We start from the raw sequence: 15618 nt of genomic DNA on the forward strand, positions 1-15618 counted from the left end.
TACACCCTGAAAGAGCCTCACGCCAGCTCTGTATTTTTCCTGCTGAGCTCCTCCCTTTTCTTAACCTCACCCTAGTGGCTCACAGAGAGAATTATCAGCTGTTTATCTAACATCTTGCAAGGCATGCTGATAAAGGCTGTTTTGTCACCTCCCGCAGACCGTTCAGCAGGGCAGGGCCTGTTTGGCTGCCACCGCCATTGGCAGAGGGGGTGGCCCCACCACCCCCCCGGCACTTGATTTTGTCGGATGTTTTAAAGGCTGCAGTTAACACTGCACCTGGGAATGTTTCTCTTAGGAACCACCCTAGGCTACCAAAAGGTGTTTCATGAGGTGATGTATTCACATCACCTGATGTTCACCCCACCCTCCCTTATGGCATCAACCTTTCCAGAGCCAGAGGCCTTCCTGAGCGGCTTCTCCATCAGCTCTGGACGTGGCAGCTGCTACCCACGGCTTTCCCCAGAGCACAGAGGAGGACAATACATGCCCTTCACCAGAGAAGAGTGAAAATGGCTGCTCCTCCTCACAGCCAGGGGCAGAAAGCTGGTGGGTGGTCGAGCTGCACAGCTGCAGTATTGACGCTCCACCATGGCTTAGGCTTGGTGGGGCTTTGGGTCATCCCGACCCTCATTGTTAATTGCAAGGCAAAGGAGTTCAGAGCTAGATCTGGCTGAATGTAGGATCTGTAACCACAGAGAATCTGTTCATTTTGGGTTTTCATGATACAGAGCAAACAAAACTCATCTAGCCCACTGATGTTCAGTCTGAGACACAGATACATGCTCAGTCATGTAAACAGAGGACTCTCTGAAGAGAAGAAAGGAAGGAACTATCAAGAAGTTCCTGATTTAGTTCAGAGGGATTCTGGTCAAACAGGTATGGCAGCAGAGCTGAACTGGCAGCAGGCTTGTTTAAAGACTTGAGGGAACTGGGTTTGTGCCACATGCTGGATCCCCAGGCTCCCAGCACCCAGCAGTACACAGAGCAAAGCTGCTGCTGCTGTGCTGTGCCTGCTCTTCAAATAGTACCAGGCACAGACTGTGTTTTTGCTTGCTAGCAAACTTTGCCATGGGTCACATACAAACACCTTGTACAAATACCTTATAGAAGCTTGTGGGGAGCCTTCGGCAAGGGGCATTTCCCTGATGCCATTTGTTTTCTGTGCAATTTTAGGCATGAATTTCAAGAGTGGTGATGGGGTTAGGAAGATGACAGCAAAAAACTGTGCTGTACACTGAAAAGCTGCATGAACTTTTCATGTTATGATTGAACCCTTTGTCCATTTGCCTACAGTAGCTCCCTCCATAGGCATAAAAGTCATGGCAGGTGGGTGGTAATGGCCACATCTGGGCCTGACCTGTAGAACCTAGCTGGGCTTTTTATTCTCTCTGTTTATTTATTTTGTTTGCTTGTAGACTTACTCAGAGGTCTTCCCTATGGGTATCATAGCTATTTTAGGCTGCCAGTGATGCTTCCCTTCCCCCTGTCCATTGATTTGTGGGAAGCCTCCCATCAGAATGCAATTCATTCAAAGAATATTAAATTTTGCCACAGAGGGAAGTTCCATCAAGTCAGTACCGGTATGTAAGTACTTGCACATTAGTCACTGTCCAGAGTCATCAAGGGCACCAACAGTGATGGGCAAAACAGGTTTTAATGTATGGCTTCATGACAGGCTTGATAGGGTCATAACAAGCCTCCATTCAAGTGTGATTGAATTAAAATATACATGGGTTTTTTTCCACTTTGTCCATCTAGGGGGGAAAAAAAGTCAGGTAGGCTTGCTGTTCTTTGAAGCCCTTCAAGCATTCAAATATTAAAGCCTCACATGCAAATTCCTAACAGCAGAAAAAACTGTATTGTGTGTAGGTTTTGTAGGGTTTTTTTAAGGGATTTGCTAGTCACAGCTTTTTAGGGAGAAAGTTTATGTCATTTTGTGGAACATAGGTATGTTTGTAATATGAAGAGACCTTGTGTCCCAAGACCAGATTTCTGGAGTGGAACAGAAGAGGAAAAACAATCCTGCGTCTGAGGGGTAGGTCAGGAAGTTTGGAAACTTCCATTGCGCCTGGCACTATTGCAGGCTGTCTGTGCTCTGCTGCACAACCCGGCTAACCTCACTCTGCTTCTGTTTTTTTAATATAAAATAGAGAAACATTATCAACTCATTATCATCATAACTACTGTTATGAAAGCGAATTTCTCAATTTTCACAGATCCTGACTTCATTGGTTCAGTACACAGGGCTCACATGTAGTAAAGACTGCGTGTATGCAAAAGTAAACACATGTTCATAAATAGACTTTGGAAGCAGCTCCCTGCTGGCTCTTGTCCAGAAGGGCAGAAAATAAAGAAGAGGGGAGCGTGCCTCTTCATTGCAAGTGATTTGTTTTTCTCACTAATGCTACAAATTGTTCAGGACTGTTTCTAGGAAGAAGGCAGTCATAAAATCCAATCAATATATGCTGCAACATTGCTGACTAGAAGAAAAACAGCATGTGCAGAACAAGAGGAAGTGTTTGAATAAAATTCTTGGAAAGAAGCATCTCAGAACGCAGTGGGCCAGGAACATTTTTTCTGTGGTGCACATTTAGTACTTGTTCACGCAGAAAGCTTTAAAAGTATTTAGAAATAGTTTTTAAATGTTAATAATCCCTTGGGCTTGACTGGGCTTTAATTAATACTAAAATAACAGCATTGGCTTTGAAATTCTTTTGCCATGTCACAATGTCACACTTTTAGAAGTTTTCTGCCTCTCCTCCTACTTTCTTCAGTGTTTTGCCTAAACAAGGCTCAGTGGCCTGGCAGCCATCAGTCTCTTTGTTAAATGTCATACAGTTTTTCTCCAGGCAGGGCAGTACTATGGGTGAAGTTTTACAGATCCCTGGCTGCAGAGAATGAAGTTTGTAATCAGTGGATGCTCCACAAAGGGCTGGCTGGTTCAAGAGTAGAGCAACCACAAGTGTTTATTTTACACTCCTGAAGCTGCCACTGCAGCTATGCTGATGGTGAAGCAGTGCTGGATTGATAGAGCACAACCAGCTGCCCTTAGGAATGCTTTGGGACTGTCTTTTTTGCCTTTATTTTTTAAGGACACTATGGAGAGACAGACCTCCACCTCCAAACCTCCCCCAGCATCTAGCAACACAGTCAAGGCCGTCAGAGATCCACCAGAGTCAGTGGAGGATCCCAAGTGCTGTTTCTGTTACCTACACTGGAATGATTTTCCCAGAAGTTATATCACAGGAACATTCAAAGCTCCATTTTGTGAATAATCTTTTATTGACTACTTTGGACTTTAAAGGTTCTCCTGACTTCAGTGGGTGAAGGATTGTTAATTGTTCTGTGAGAAATTAACACCTCCTGGTACTCCAGACTGGCAGGATTCATTTTTAAACTAACTTCACAGATTAAGTAGTCAGCAAAAAGAAAGATGGTGGCAAGAATAATCTCTTCACTGTAGCAGGCTCCTGCATATTTCCTTGTTTTCACTTCATTATGCAGTGCCCATAATGTAATTATTCCTATGTGAAGGGATTCCTGCAGAGGGCAAGCACATAGGTCCAGCTGTTCTTATTTCACTTGAGGTGCCAACACAAGACTTTACCTTTTCAGAGCCTTTTTCACCCAGGCCACAGCCTTCATCATGTGGCATTAGTTGAATAGAAAAATATCCTTTCTCTGGGCTGTAATGTAGTGCATGTGTTTGTGAGATAGCACTGGATTTGGAGTCTCCATGGTATCTAATTCAAAGATATTTAATGTAAGAATCCTACTATATTCAACCCAGATGTACCTGTCTCACTTTAAGGTGGGAGAATTGTTCCCCTTAACTTCAAGGCCACTTTAAGTGGGGTTAGATCCTGGAGCTGCCCTTTTTACCTTAAACAGTCCTAAGAAAAGATGGTATTGCCTGGATTCCCTTTCTAATTAATCCACAGAGAGTGTTGCACCATTAGAGCATTTAAGCTTCCTTAGCATGGCATGACACAGAGCATTTAAATACAAACTTTTCTTCTCTAAATGTAACTCTGACCTGCCTTGGAAAGATCATTTTCATAACTGCTTGCTATTCTTTCCCATTACATTTTCCATCCTTTTTCCTCACAGGATAGATCTACTTTTGTATCTCACCTAGAGCATACCACTTCCATCAAAATCAACTTCTCTTCAAGCAAAGCTCTCATAGTCATTGAAAAAGTGAAAGCAAGTGCAAATACACCCTGAAAAACAGTTTAGCAGTCAAAGGAGCTTCCTTTGTTGCAGCATTAAATTATCACAGAGTTTATAAAGAAATATCAAATTACCCTAGGCTTTATAAAGAAAAAGAAGATTCACTAAGACTCACATTCTATACTGCTGTTTCTTGGCCTTCAACAGTGCTTTGAAGCTTTAATTGGGGCTCACTTGTCACACACTGTACAGGGACAAAATGAAAAGGTTGTGACAGGATGCCTCTTTTGTGAAATACTCTTTCATTTAAGTGAAGTTTTCCCAAATCTTACCATTCAAAAGTCTGGATAGTCATTCACTCTCTGCTACTTGCCACCAACTTTATTCATATAAGAAGGAACAAGTCATCATTAATGTAGGCAGCCTAGGATGAGCTGAGGGGTTTGTTTGACATGTATTCAGGGTCAGGAACATAATGCACAGCTACCATAAGGCCAGCAAGTTGTCAGGAGGTATGTTTGCTCCAGCCTGGTTTCAGGAATGCTTGTCTGAGGATTTACAAAGCAGAAAATAAACTACTGGTGTTGCCAAGCAATTAAGACCACTGTTCAAAGGCTCTGAACTGAGAAAAGCCAGTTAAAGTGAGGAACTGCCTCTCCCATGTGTACATGTTGCACAGATTCTTAGTGAGTAACATCTTCCCAAACCGTAGAGGAAACCTAAGTGAGCTCACACTTCCCTCTGTAGGGAGTGCAGACAGAGACAATTCCAAGGACTGAGTTACTCCAACAGGATTGTTCCCTTTGGACTGTAGAAATAAATCCTTCAGTGGATTCAAACCAAATCTATCTTTCCACTGAAATGATGTAACAAACCTGCAGCATCCTATTTTGTTCCTTTTTTTTTTTTCCTCCACTGTGGGTGGAGATCAAATGAATCCACCGGAAAATGGGAGGTGAGAGCCCCGGGGAACCCGTGGGAATCCCTGGAGATTGAAGTTTCTTCCCCAGATGCCATGTGAGGAAGGGCTAGATGCTGATGTCTCTGGTGTTTGGCAGCCCTCCTCAGTGAAGGGCAAAGGCTCCTTCCAGTTCCTGCCAAAAGCTGAGGAAAAGCATTGCTGGGCTGAAAGCAGCCCAGCTCTCGCCTACAGCTTGCGTGGGTGCTGTGTGGAAGGGAGGCCTTTTCCCCATCAGCCAGTGTCTCCATGGCCCTGGATCTGTCTACCCTCACCCTCCAACTCTGCTTCACCCTCACCATTAACCCCCTCTGTTCCCAGCCTTTCTGTCAAACCTGGCTGCATCCCCACAGGCTGTTCTGCTTGTTTGTCCTTTCCTGCTTACGGGCTACATACAAGTTCCCAGGCCAAGCAAAAGCCAAGTGTCTGGATCCTGCAGTAAGAGCTGGGTTAATTCTCAGTCCAGAACATCCTCATAGTTCTGCATCCATTGCAGAAACTTCCTTCTTCTAACCAGCTGCCCAGAGCTGCCAAGAAAACTGAGGAAACCTGACTATTGCCTCTCCTGCCGCAAAAAGCTGCCACCCCTCAGGCACAGGCTGCCTGCAGGAAATTAGACACCGGCTTTGGTCTTCTTGCAGTCATGAAGTGTTGGTATAGTATGTCTGCCAAACCACTATTAATAAACCACCTTTTTGACTGTCACAGAGTTATGCCAAGATAAAATGCCATTCCTTCCACCATCCATCTTCTTTTTGTTTCCCAGGTCCTGGCAGAGCTCTCTTTTCTGTACTATTTCCTGATCTATTGGGATTTGTGCAGTACTGACCAAGAGAGGAAGAAAAAACTAGTGAGTGAGTCAAATAAGCAGGAGTTAAAGAAAACTACCTGGTTGTCAGTTTTACCATTAGGTCCCTGACTATCTATAACCTGCTGTCCTAGGGGGGAAAAAGAGAGAAAGTGTATTAATTTTGAAGAAAACATTAACCTTCTAGCATGGGTTTAATACACAGGTGTTGCTGTGATCTGTGCCCATCTTCATGGGCTTGTCCTTTACAAGTCTAATACAGCTGCTGGAGGGAAGCAGGAAGGGAAATTGATGAAAAATAGGGCTAACATCTTCTTTCATTTAAATTCCTTTCACTTAGTGTTACTTTTCACATAGAAGGGGAAAAAGTATGATTGTGTTTATTTATAAACTGCATTACCCTGCTCACACACAGCACAGCCTGGTGAATGTTGCACTATATTGCAAAAGGTGTTATTAGCATAATCCCTTTGCAACAGATGGAGCAGCTGAGAAAGTTGCAGAGGGTTATTGAAACTCATCCAGCAGCATGAGGGAAAAACAGCTTTGTCATCCTGTCTGGGGCCAGCACTGCTCTGACCAGGGCAAGAGCCACAGCTCATTTCTCAGTCTTAGCTGAGAGTCAAGTCTGCCTTCACTTATATTCAAATTTTGGCCTCTGTTGCACAGACAACATTAGATTTCCAGGAGAAGGGATTTAGGAGCACCCACTTTTTCTGTCCAAGGTCATGTCTGTAACTGCTTTAAGTTAGCTCACTTACAATGACTGTCGCATTTCCACTGACCTTCCAAAAGCACCAGGACTCATACAGTGAATCCAATAAGGAATTAATGATGAAGGACATTTAAATACCCACTGGGGAAACTCTCCTTCAGGTTTAATCTGGCTTTTTATTGGGTTTTTGGGGGTTTTTTGTTTTGTTTTGGTTTGGGGTTTTTTTGTTTTGTTTTGGTTTTGTTTTTTGTTTTTGTTTTTGTTTAATAAGGTTAAAACAGATTAAGAAAACTATTGTTTTGGAAAAGAGTTTTCAAATAAAATATTTATTGCTAATTATTTAATTAAAAAGTATTTTTCCATTGAATTTCCAACGTGTCCCTCTGAAGGAATGCTGCCCCTCAGATGCTTTTGACTCATAAAAACCTCTAAGCAAAACTGGCAGAGTGGAGGGGCTCAGAAATTTATAATGAAAAAAAGTCCTTGAACTCCAGGGATTTCTCAGAGATATTTACTGAGATGAAAATCCCACAAAGCCTCAGTTTATACCTCTCCCTGATCCTTCTCTGCCTTAAAATATCCAAGAAATAATGAGTCCATGGAATCCTAAAATACTTAGAAAAAGATAGGGTAATCCATCAAAATTTCCAGATTTTAAAGGAAAATTAATTATTTTATTAGCAAAGCTATGCTGAATTCCTTATTGCTTGTGTAAGTAAAGTATTACCCTTGAGTTGCCTGATGATATATTGTTTGCTTTTCAAAGGTCACCTCTGTCATGTAACAGATTGCAATATGGATGGTGTTAGAGTCAAAGCTGTACCACGTGCAGAGGGTGAGCAGAGAGAAAACCCCTGCACAATGCAGGAAAAAACACTCCTGAGATTAAAAAAATTAAAAGTGAGTAATTTAAAAGCTTTCAAACTGGTTAGAAGGTATACAAAATATCTCAATATAAGGATACATCCAAATTATCTGACCTTTTTTTAAAGGGTATATCCAATTTAATCTGTTTTACTTGTTACACACTGTTAAATATCATATGGCCTCATTTCTAAGAAGGGGAAGATACATATCAGGTGTCAGCCAAAAATAATATGTGGGACCACTGGAGGGCACTTTTGATTTAAAAATCCCTCACTTTAAAAGTCTTTTGGCAGAAATACAACTTCTGCAAATGCAGGAGAGAGCAGAACTGGGGCTTATCACTTGTTCATGAAAATTTATAGGAAAATACTTCTTTAATTTTAGGATATTTTGTAGCCCAGAAGAGCTTGAGGAAATTCTAACAAATAACCTTTATGAAACATCTATTCTCACTAATTTTTTTTCCTTATTACATATTTTTACAATGTGACTGTTTTGGCCTAGATCACATAACATTAATGAATCACTTAATTGAAACAACTACTATAGATTGGGTTAGAATAAAAAAGATTGTATTTTTTGTCTGTGTTGCTATGCAGACACATTGCTAGCTCGGCATTTAAAAGAAGAATATGCTAAAACTATTCACCTGATCCATGGATCAAATATCTGCCATTTGGTTCAAAGGCTCCAAGTTTACTGAAGGAGTAAAGAAGGAGCAAAGAAAAGTAGCAATTCTCTGTGTACTGGATTAATTTCTAGACTAATCCTGCAAACTTTCTCCTCTCAGCAGTCTTTCTTAGAATATTGATACAGTTCACTCAGAGAGAGAGTGGGCCTGAATAAAAAAAAGATTTATCAGACCAGCTGCCAGTGTGCAGTCTGTCCTTTTGCAGTTTTTTTCCTTGTTGACTTAAACCTTCATGAAAGGGGGCTGCTTCCTGCCTGGCCTCCCTTGCTTGGAAGCAGCCATGCAATTCCTTGTTCCCCATTCTGGTTGGGCAAAGAACAATTTGCTCTTCTATTATAGCAGAGCATTTCTCTGCAAAGCCACAAAACCAGCATTTCTACAAGATCAGACCAAAGCTTTTGTGAAATTCAGAAGACAGAAGGACAAAAAGGAAAAGAGGGAAAAGAGGACAAGAAAAAATGAAAAATGCATAAATGCCTCCATCAGGTTCTCTCTTCTTGGCTTTTCTGAATGGAGGATGAAGAATTTATTGTGAGCAGGCATGTCTCCATTGCCTGGTAACAGTGCCTGTAATATAGAGTAAATGATTGCCTGTTTGTGCTGTGGTCTGTGGTTCTGATGATGAACTTCCTGAGGGACTGTAAAGATAAAAATCACAGTTTAGTACTTGGTGAAGATTTAAAGAGCTGTAACTTCTAAATGGTACGACTGAGGGATAAACAGGCTTTTGCCTCCTGCCCCTGAGCACCATGGCAGCGTCACGAGAAGCTGAAACTGAACAAAACTCACACTGAAGCCCACAAAATTCATCCCTACAAGACAGAACACAAAGAGGCTCTGCAAAGCTGAGTGAAGGCTCTCCTTTGCTGTCAGCTTTGCAGGGAAACCATCCCAGTACAGCACTGGCAGGCACCAGCACAGATGTAAAGAACTCAGGGATGGTGATTAAGTCACAGCAGAAACTGTCAGCTTCATTTGGAACAATATAGATCATAGATCAAAGGGGAAACAGTTTCAGGAACTTCTTTTTCTCTCTGCATTAATATATATGATATTATACTGGTAAATTCTCATAAAATTAGTGGCTGATTTTCCTATGAGTGTGGCTACTGGTACCAAAAGAGAGAAAATTGATTCTGAGGAAGGTCTTGGGGTCACTTCTATTCCTCATTTCAGGAACTGCAATCCCAGGTGGCATTTACCTCAGTTCTAATATACAGGGCATCTGAACCGGGAGCATGGGGCAGAGTGAGGCAGTGTTCTCTGACAGGATGGCCATGCATGAGGCTTTGAGTAAAACATGTCTTTCTCTTCTCATTGCTCCTTTGCTCCACAGGCAAGCACAGCTTTGCTTTCTGCTCCTGTCTCTTCAGGGCTTCTCTATATGCAGCTCCATTTGCAATTTCTAAATTATTTCTAACTCTGTAAAAGTGTTGAGATCCCCAAGCTTGCTTGATCCTATTTCCTTAACGTATTCCCCACCTCAAATATGTAATTTCAAGTGAAGTAGAAGACAGTTCTGTATTTTCTGAACCATTTTGCCATTCAGGCTTTTCAATGATCTCCCCAGCTTGTGTGCATTAAAAACAGAGGGGACACATTCTGAGGTGCCAACACCATGGCTCCTTGTTGTGATGTCTGTGGGAAATGCTCAGCTGATGACAGCCCAGCCCTTATCTGCTCATTTATTTGGAGCAGAAGCTCTTTGGGAAGATGAAGTGGAAGTGTCAGACTTGTGCTGGCTTTCATGAAGCTTTTTCTTACCTCCCAGAGATAGGGGACTTAAATTGAAAAGAGTTTTAACCTTTGCCATGACTGGTAACAGCTTGATAATTTTTTTAATGCAGACATCTAAAAGCCCATAGCAAGAAACAAATATCTATCACTGCTTTCAAAAATCTCAGGGTTTAACACAGCTCTGGTTCTTGGAGATGTGTTTGTGCTTTCTGTCTGTTTGGATTGGGTTTTTCCTAATCTGCTCCACTTTTCAAAGCGTTTTACATTTGCAGCCTAGACCTCAGTAGGTTTTGTTTAGCTGCTCAGTTGGAGCTGCTGAAGCTCAACTTGGGCTGACCAGTCCTTGGACTGTGGCCTTGACAAGGTGCAGACTCCTACCCAGGTGAGACTGAGTTGTCACAGACCACTTCAAAGAGTAGGGCACTGACTCAGAAACAGAGAGGTTGACACTCTGTTTGCATTTATGGCAGCATGAGATAAATAAGTGTTATAAAAGCATTACTCATCATGCACATTGTTATGGTGCAAAGGCAGTGAGGTGACAGGAGCTGGAGGGTGAAGCAGCTGACAGCCACTCATGGCCCTCACTGCCTTTCATCCCCATGGACCAAGCTGAACTTTCAGATCTATATTAAGACAGGGCATGATCTCTGAGACATGATCTCCAGATACAGAATGACCTCCCACAACCTGCCCTAAATAAAATGCAAAAGGACTTGGCCTGCAGTCAGCTCCCCCAGAGTGAACCACACGGAAGGGTCCGGGTTCAACTTACTGTTTGTTTTTCAGTAGGTGGGAAGGCAGCACACGTGCTTGATACTGGAGGAAAGCAGATCTGCAGTGAAGTTGAGACTTATTTACCCTTGCAAAAATACATCCTCTAACCTCTGAAGGGTCAACTCTCCAAAATGGGAGCAAGGAGTGGCACCTGCTCCCCCTGCTGCTGCTGCCAACCTGCCAGGCATGGCAGGGAAAGGCCACTGTGGGGAAAGATGTTCCTGCCCCTGGAAAGTCTGGAGTCTATGCAGGAGATGGCTGCAAAAAGGCCACCAAAATAAAACAAAAGGAGAGCCAACAGCGTGGCCCCTGTGCATAGGGTGCATAGGTACAGTTGATCCCTGTGCCCAAAGTGGTACAGATCAGCCATAGGGGAGGAATCAGGCCCCATGGGAGGAGATCCTTCCCCAGCAAAGGTCCATGGGATGGAGCAGTCCCAGAGCCCAGGGCATTGCCATTTGCAGGGACAGCTGGGAACAGCCCTGCTGTTGGAGTAGCCTGGGGGTAAGCAACCTGTTGCAGCCCCTGGGCAAGTGGGCTCTGCCTCTGGCTGCTCTGGGCCAGCACAGCTCTGGTGGGGTGAGAGCACCTCTGACCAACCCTGCTCCTTCTGCCATACCCAGGACAGCTGTTCAAGCTGTCTAGTGCAGTAAAAGCCTCACAGTGAGAAACATACAGTTCTTCCATTTCCAAAGAAATTGATGCTACTTAAATTGCTACCCCCACTGGAATTCTGGTAAATCTAGGGCTGTCTGCAGCCCCAGAGAAGTGCCAATGCTTTGTCATGACCAGTGGTTTGTCACTGGAACTGGGAAGTGGGAAGAGAATGATGGAAACTTGCCCTGAGGAGTCCCTCTCCAGTCCCTCTCCCACAGCAGCATCAACTGCAGCAGCAGCACTGGCAGCAGACAGTGACTGCAGCAAGGTGTTGCATTTCTGGAAGGCTTCTCCCAAAGGGTCTCAAAACACAACAAAAGATTCAGGTTAAATGAACCTAAAAATTTTATGTAGAGTAAGAAAATGAAAGTTACAATTTTCTAGTGTGCCTGTTTAATTTGGGTACCCAGTGCAAGTCACTCAGGGAGTGTTTTTACAAATGCTCCTTGTAGTACAGGTGAAAGTTGTAGAAATTCTTCTGAACATGAAGGTCTTGAGCAGAGATCTTAGAGCACAGCTACCTAATAATTTGAAACCCTAGCAAATAAAACATGAATTTAGCCTTGGGCAGTATAGGAAGCTTGTATTTGAGGCAGGAATTTGCAGAGTTCTCCTTGATGTCTGCTATGTTTTGATAGGCCCAGTTTTGACCAATATCCCCACATGTTATATCAGGTACTCTCAGTGATGCTTAATTTATTTGTTATTTTTATTTATTCTTCCTCTGGAAAGGATGTAAGTGTACAACCTCATTCCTAACCCTAGGGAAAGCAAATGTCTGTATGACATCATATTTGTTTGGTCCTCTTGCAACATCATGATAAATCAGAGGAAGTTTGGAGTCTAAATGCTTACAAAAACAAATTTTTGCTTCTGGAAGCAGATAAATTTTTAATCACATGCTGCATTTCAAAGCCTGGGGCTCATATATTTTTATTTGTGTACCTAGGGAATCCTTTTATGAAGGGGCTCTCTGTGATGAGCTTTTAATATTCTCTAATATATGTATTCTGCCATCGCCTCCAAGGACCAAAATGTTTTCTGTACTCTCCTATAGTGATAGGCAGAACCACTTCAGTAAATCTATAGAGGTAAGTGGCTCTTCTTTTCTGATGTCCTCAGCAGAAGCCCAGAGTCAGCAGCTCGTAAAGGCCAATAGAACAGTTTCAAATGATATTTAGCACATCTATTTCTATCAGAAATCTGATATTCTTTACATGCTGAATAACACTGTTTATTTAGCTTGTAATGAAACTTACACATTCACTGTAGAGCAGATTGTTCAAAGGAGCAGTGGGATCCATGCAATTTGGATCCCACTTGGCAATTTGAGAGACTTATATGTGAAGGAAATTTCTAGAAGGAAACTAAAGCTAAAGTGCACATCATACAAATGCAATAGTTAAAGTGTTGTGTAGGATATCTTAATTTTTAATACAGGTGAAAGCCAGGAGTTTAATGATATTTGAAGTTTAAAGAAAAAAATAAAATCCCTGACTTCTTTGTTCCTTCTCAGTTTGGTTTATATTGAACATAGTCTTGATGTTCCTTAGTGCTCCAACCATCACTGAACTAATCAGTCCCATCTCTCCCACCCAGCTTCCATTCTGCTCAGTCTGTAGGGAATTTTCTGTGGAAATAGAAAGTTACCACCTATGTTTAATTTAGAAATCAACACCTATAAACTATCTTCCTATCTATCAAAAACAGGCATCTACCAACACACAAATACCAGGAAAGCTGTGTCACCTTCCCTACATGTTCCTCCAAATATGAGACTACTTTAAATGAATGTTTCTATCATTAGCTTAACCATTTTATTGTATGTATTCTACCTTCAACAAGCAAAAGTCTCAGATAATCCTTGGGTACCTGCAGGACATATTAGTTCTGGACACACATTCATGCCTGGCCATATTTAGAAACCATTTCAAATATTGTCATTCCCTGAAAAATTATAGATGTGTGTGTCTATAAAAATATATGAAAAGCATATATGAAACCTTAAATATTAATTTCAAAGCATATAATTGTTTTTAAACCACTTTAATGCTTTTTCAAAAGTAATTTAAAGCCTTGGTTATAACCCATCCTGCCTTTTCCTGAAACTTAGTCAAGTGCCAGGAGATTCAGTAGAGCTGTTCCTATTTCTACCCAAAGTCTCTTCAGAGGGAACTCATCCTCTGTCTTTCTGCCAGAAACCTCTACTGACCCACATCCTCTCCAGCAGCATTAGGCATCAGCCCAGACGTTAAAACACAGGACCATGAAGCCACTATTAGGGGGGCATCAGTGCAGATTGTATTTCATTAAGGCAGCTTTAGTCTTACTGAGAAAAAATTTTGTATTTCACTGGCTCTTTTTTTAATGCAGACCTCCAGAGCAAACGTTAACACTGTTCTTTATATCCTTTCCCTCCATTATACCTAAAAGCTACCTTTCAACAGTGTATCTTTGCACAGCCAGTGAGACAGCAAGGCAGACAGTACAGAATCAGTCAGGTTTTCTTGTAGAACCTGACATACACAGTAGAAGCAAAATAAGGTTTTCCCCATTCAGTTCTTTTTTTTTTTTAAGTCCACAAGCTGAACTAGAAGAGATAACCAAACCATTGATCAAACACAGACTTTAACAGGAGACTAAAAATGCTGATACTCAGTACTACTGAGGGTCACACAGCACAACTTGTTACTTTTTTCTAAAGCTTTAAGTGTTATTTATGCCACCTTAGGGCAGAGTCTCTTACCCAAGACCAAGGGGAGCCAATGGGGGTCTCTGGATGTTCCTCCTCCTCAGACGACATCCTGAGCTGGTAGCTTTTCCCTGTTCTTCACATACACTGCTAAAGCCACTGCTGGTTTCTGCCATATACAAAAAAGCTGCCTTCAGATTTTAGCTGTAGACAACAAAGCTCCAGAGAATATAATTTCGCAGTGATCATGCTCTTGCTAATTTTACCTGCTGAAGTTCTTGGAAGCACAGTCAGAGCAAGAAACCTGAGCTCAGTAAACCAGAGAACACTTTCCTTGCAACTGACTCCTTAAGTGCTCTAGCTCAGTCAAAAGGTTCAGTGAAAAATTAGAGCCTGAAAAACACAAATTCACTTCCAGTCAGTATCCTAACTTTCATCTAAGATTTTATGGTCAGACAGTTTACTGAATTATAAGTTCCAGAAACAGAATACAAGGAATTTTTATTGCCAACATTTTATTACTATCATTGATCATATTTTGAATGGATTTTAATAGTTTAATTTTTTTTTCAAGACAGGTTCTTAATACCACAATCTAATTCTGCCTTTCTGCACAGCTGCACAACCCCACAACTGTAACTGTATGAGTGAGAAGGCAGCACAGCTTTCCTGTTCCTCTGTGCAATAATATTTGAAAGACAATAATTTTTGTTTCCATTTGTTCCTTTTCATTTTCTGTTTGTGCCTAGTTTGATACCAGTATGTAGAATCCACACAGATCCACGCAGATCACACACTGCTTATCAGATAAACTTGTCCTGAATTTTGAGACTTCTGGCTCTGTCTGAGAGGACAGCTGGGTCCAGCATCTTGAACTCACTTCTGGCAGCTGGCAGAAATAGCAGCCTTGCCACCAAGATACAGCCTGAGGTTTTGTGTTCAAACTGACCACTAAATCACAACTATGATACACTTTCACACTCACAGCCTGTGGCTTGAATTTTGTTATTTATCATCCCTCTGCAGTAGCTGGTGAAATAAAGTTGCTATCAAAATCCCTGAACCCTTCTGTTACAGGTCTGGCTTTGGCTTTGGCTTCTAAATCTTTCCACTCTTATGTAAGGAAATGGGCCATTTATAGCACCCCACTGCAGGAGAGTCCTGACATTAACTGTGAGCTGATAACAGTTATCAAATGAACAAATATGCCCAACTATGCTTCATACTTAACCCTAGGCTATTTGCAAATTCAGTGAGTAGGAAAATAATCAATCAATGGAAAAGCACTGGAAATAAGGCATAGAGTAGAGAAATAGGCTGTTGCCAGCATGTGGTCTCTCACTGTGACACTGTGAGTGTCACTAAGTAGGCAGCAGATAGAAAGGACTAAAAAGTGACAGCCCTCTGTGCAGCCCACCAGGCATTGTCAGCTGGAGGATTGGGGTATCACAGGCCATGGCTGGACAGTGTGTTGTTTTCAACAGCAACATCAGCATCAGCTGTTCTTGCCTCTGTCATCTTCCTTATCCCAAAATACAACATG

General features: G+C 42.0%; 1 protein-coding gene across 2 annotated transcripts in view; it reads right to left on the bottom strand.

Annotated features, from left to right (window-relative positions):
- LPIN1 (lipin 1) overlaps positions 1–14281 on the bottom strand; it is a 79710-nt gene extending 65429 nt beyond the window's left edge. The window contains exon 1 of one of the 2 annotated variants that reach the window (XM_036380156.1): positions 14130–14281. In XM_036380156.1, the coding sequence (XP_036236049.1) occupies positions 14130–14186 (57 nt within the window). In that variant the 5' untranslated portion in view covers positions 14187–14281. The remainder of the gene's footprint in view (positions 1–14129) is intronic. The other variant, XM_036380154.2, reaches the window with a different exon arrangement.
- Between the last annotated feature and the right edge of the window lie 1337 nt (positions 14282–15618).

This window comes from Molothrus ater, chromosome 3, assembly GCF_012460135.2.
Source record: "Molothrus ater isolate BHLD 08-10-18 breed brown headed cowbird chromosome 3, BPBGC_Mater_1.1, whole genome shotgun sequence".
Lineage (NCBI taxonomy): Eukaryota > Metazoa > Chordata > Aves > Passeriformes > Icteridae > Molothrus > Molothrus ater.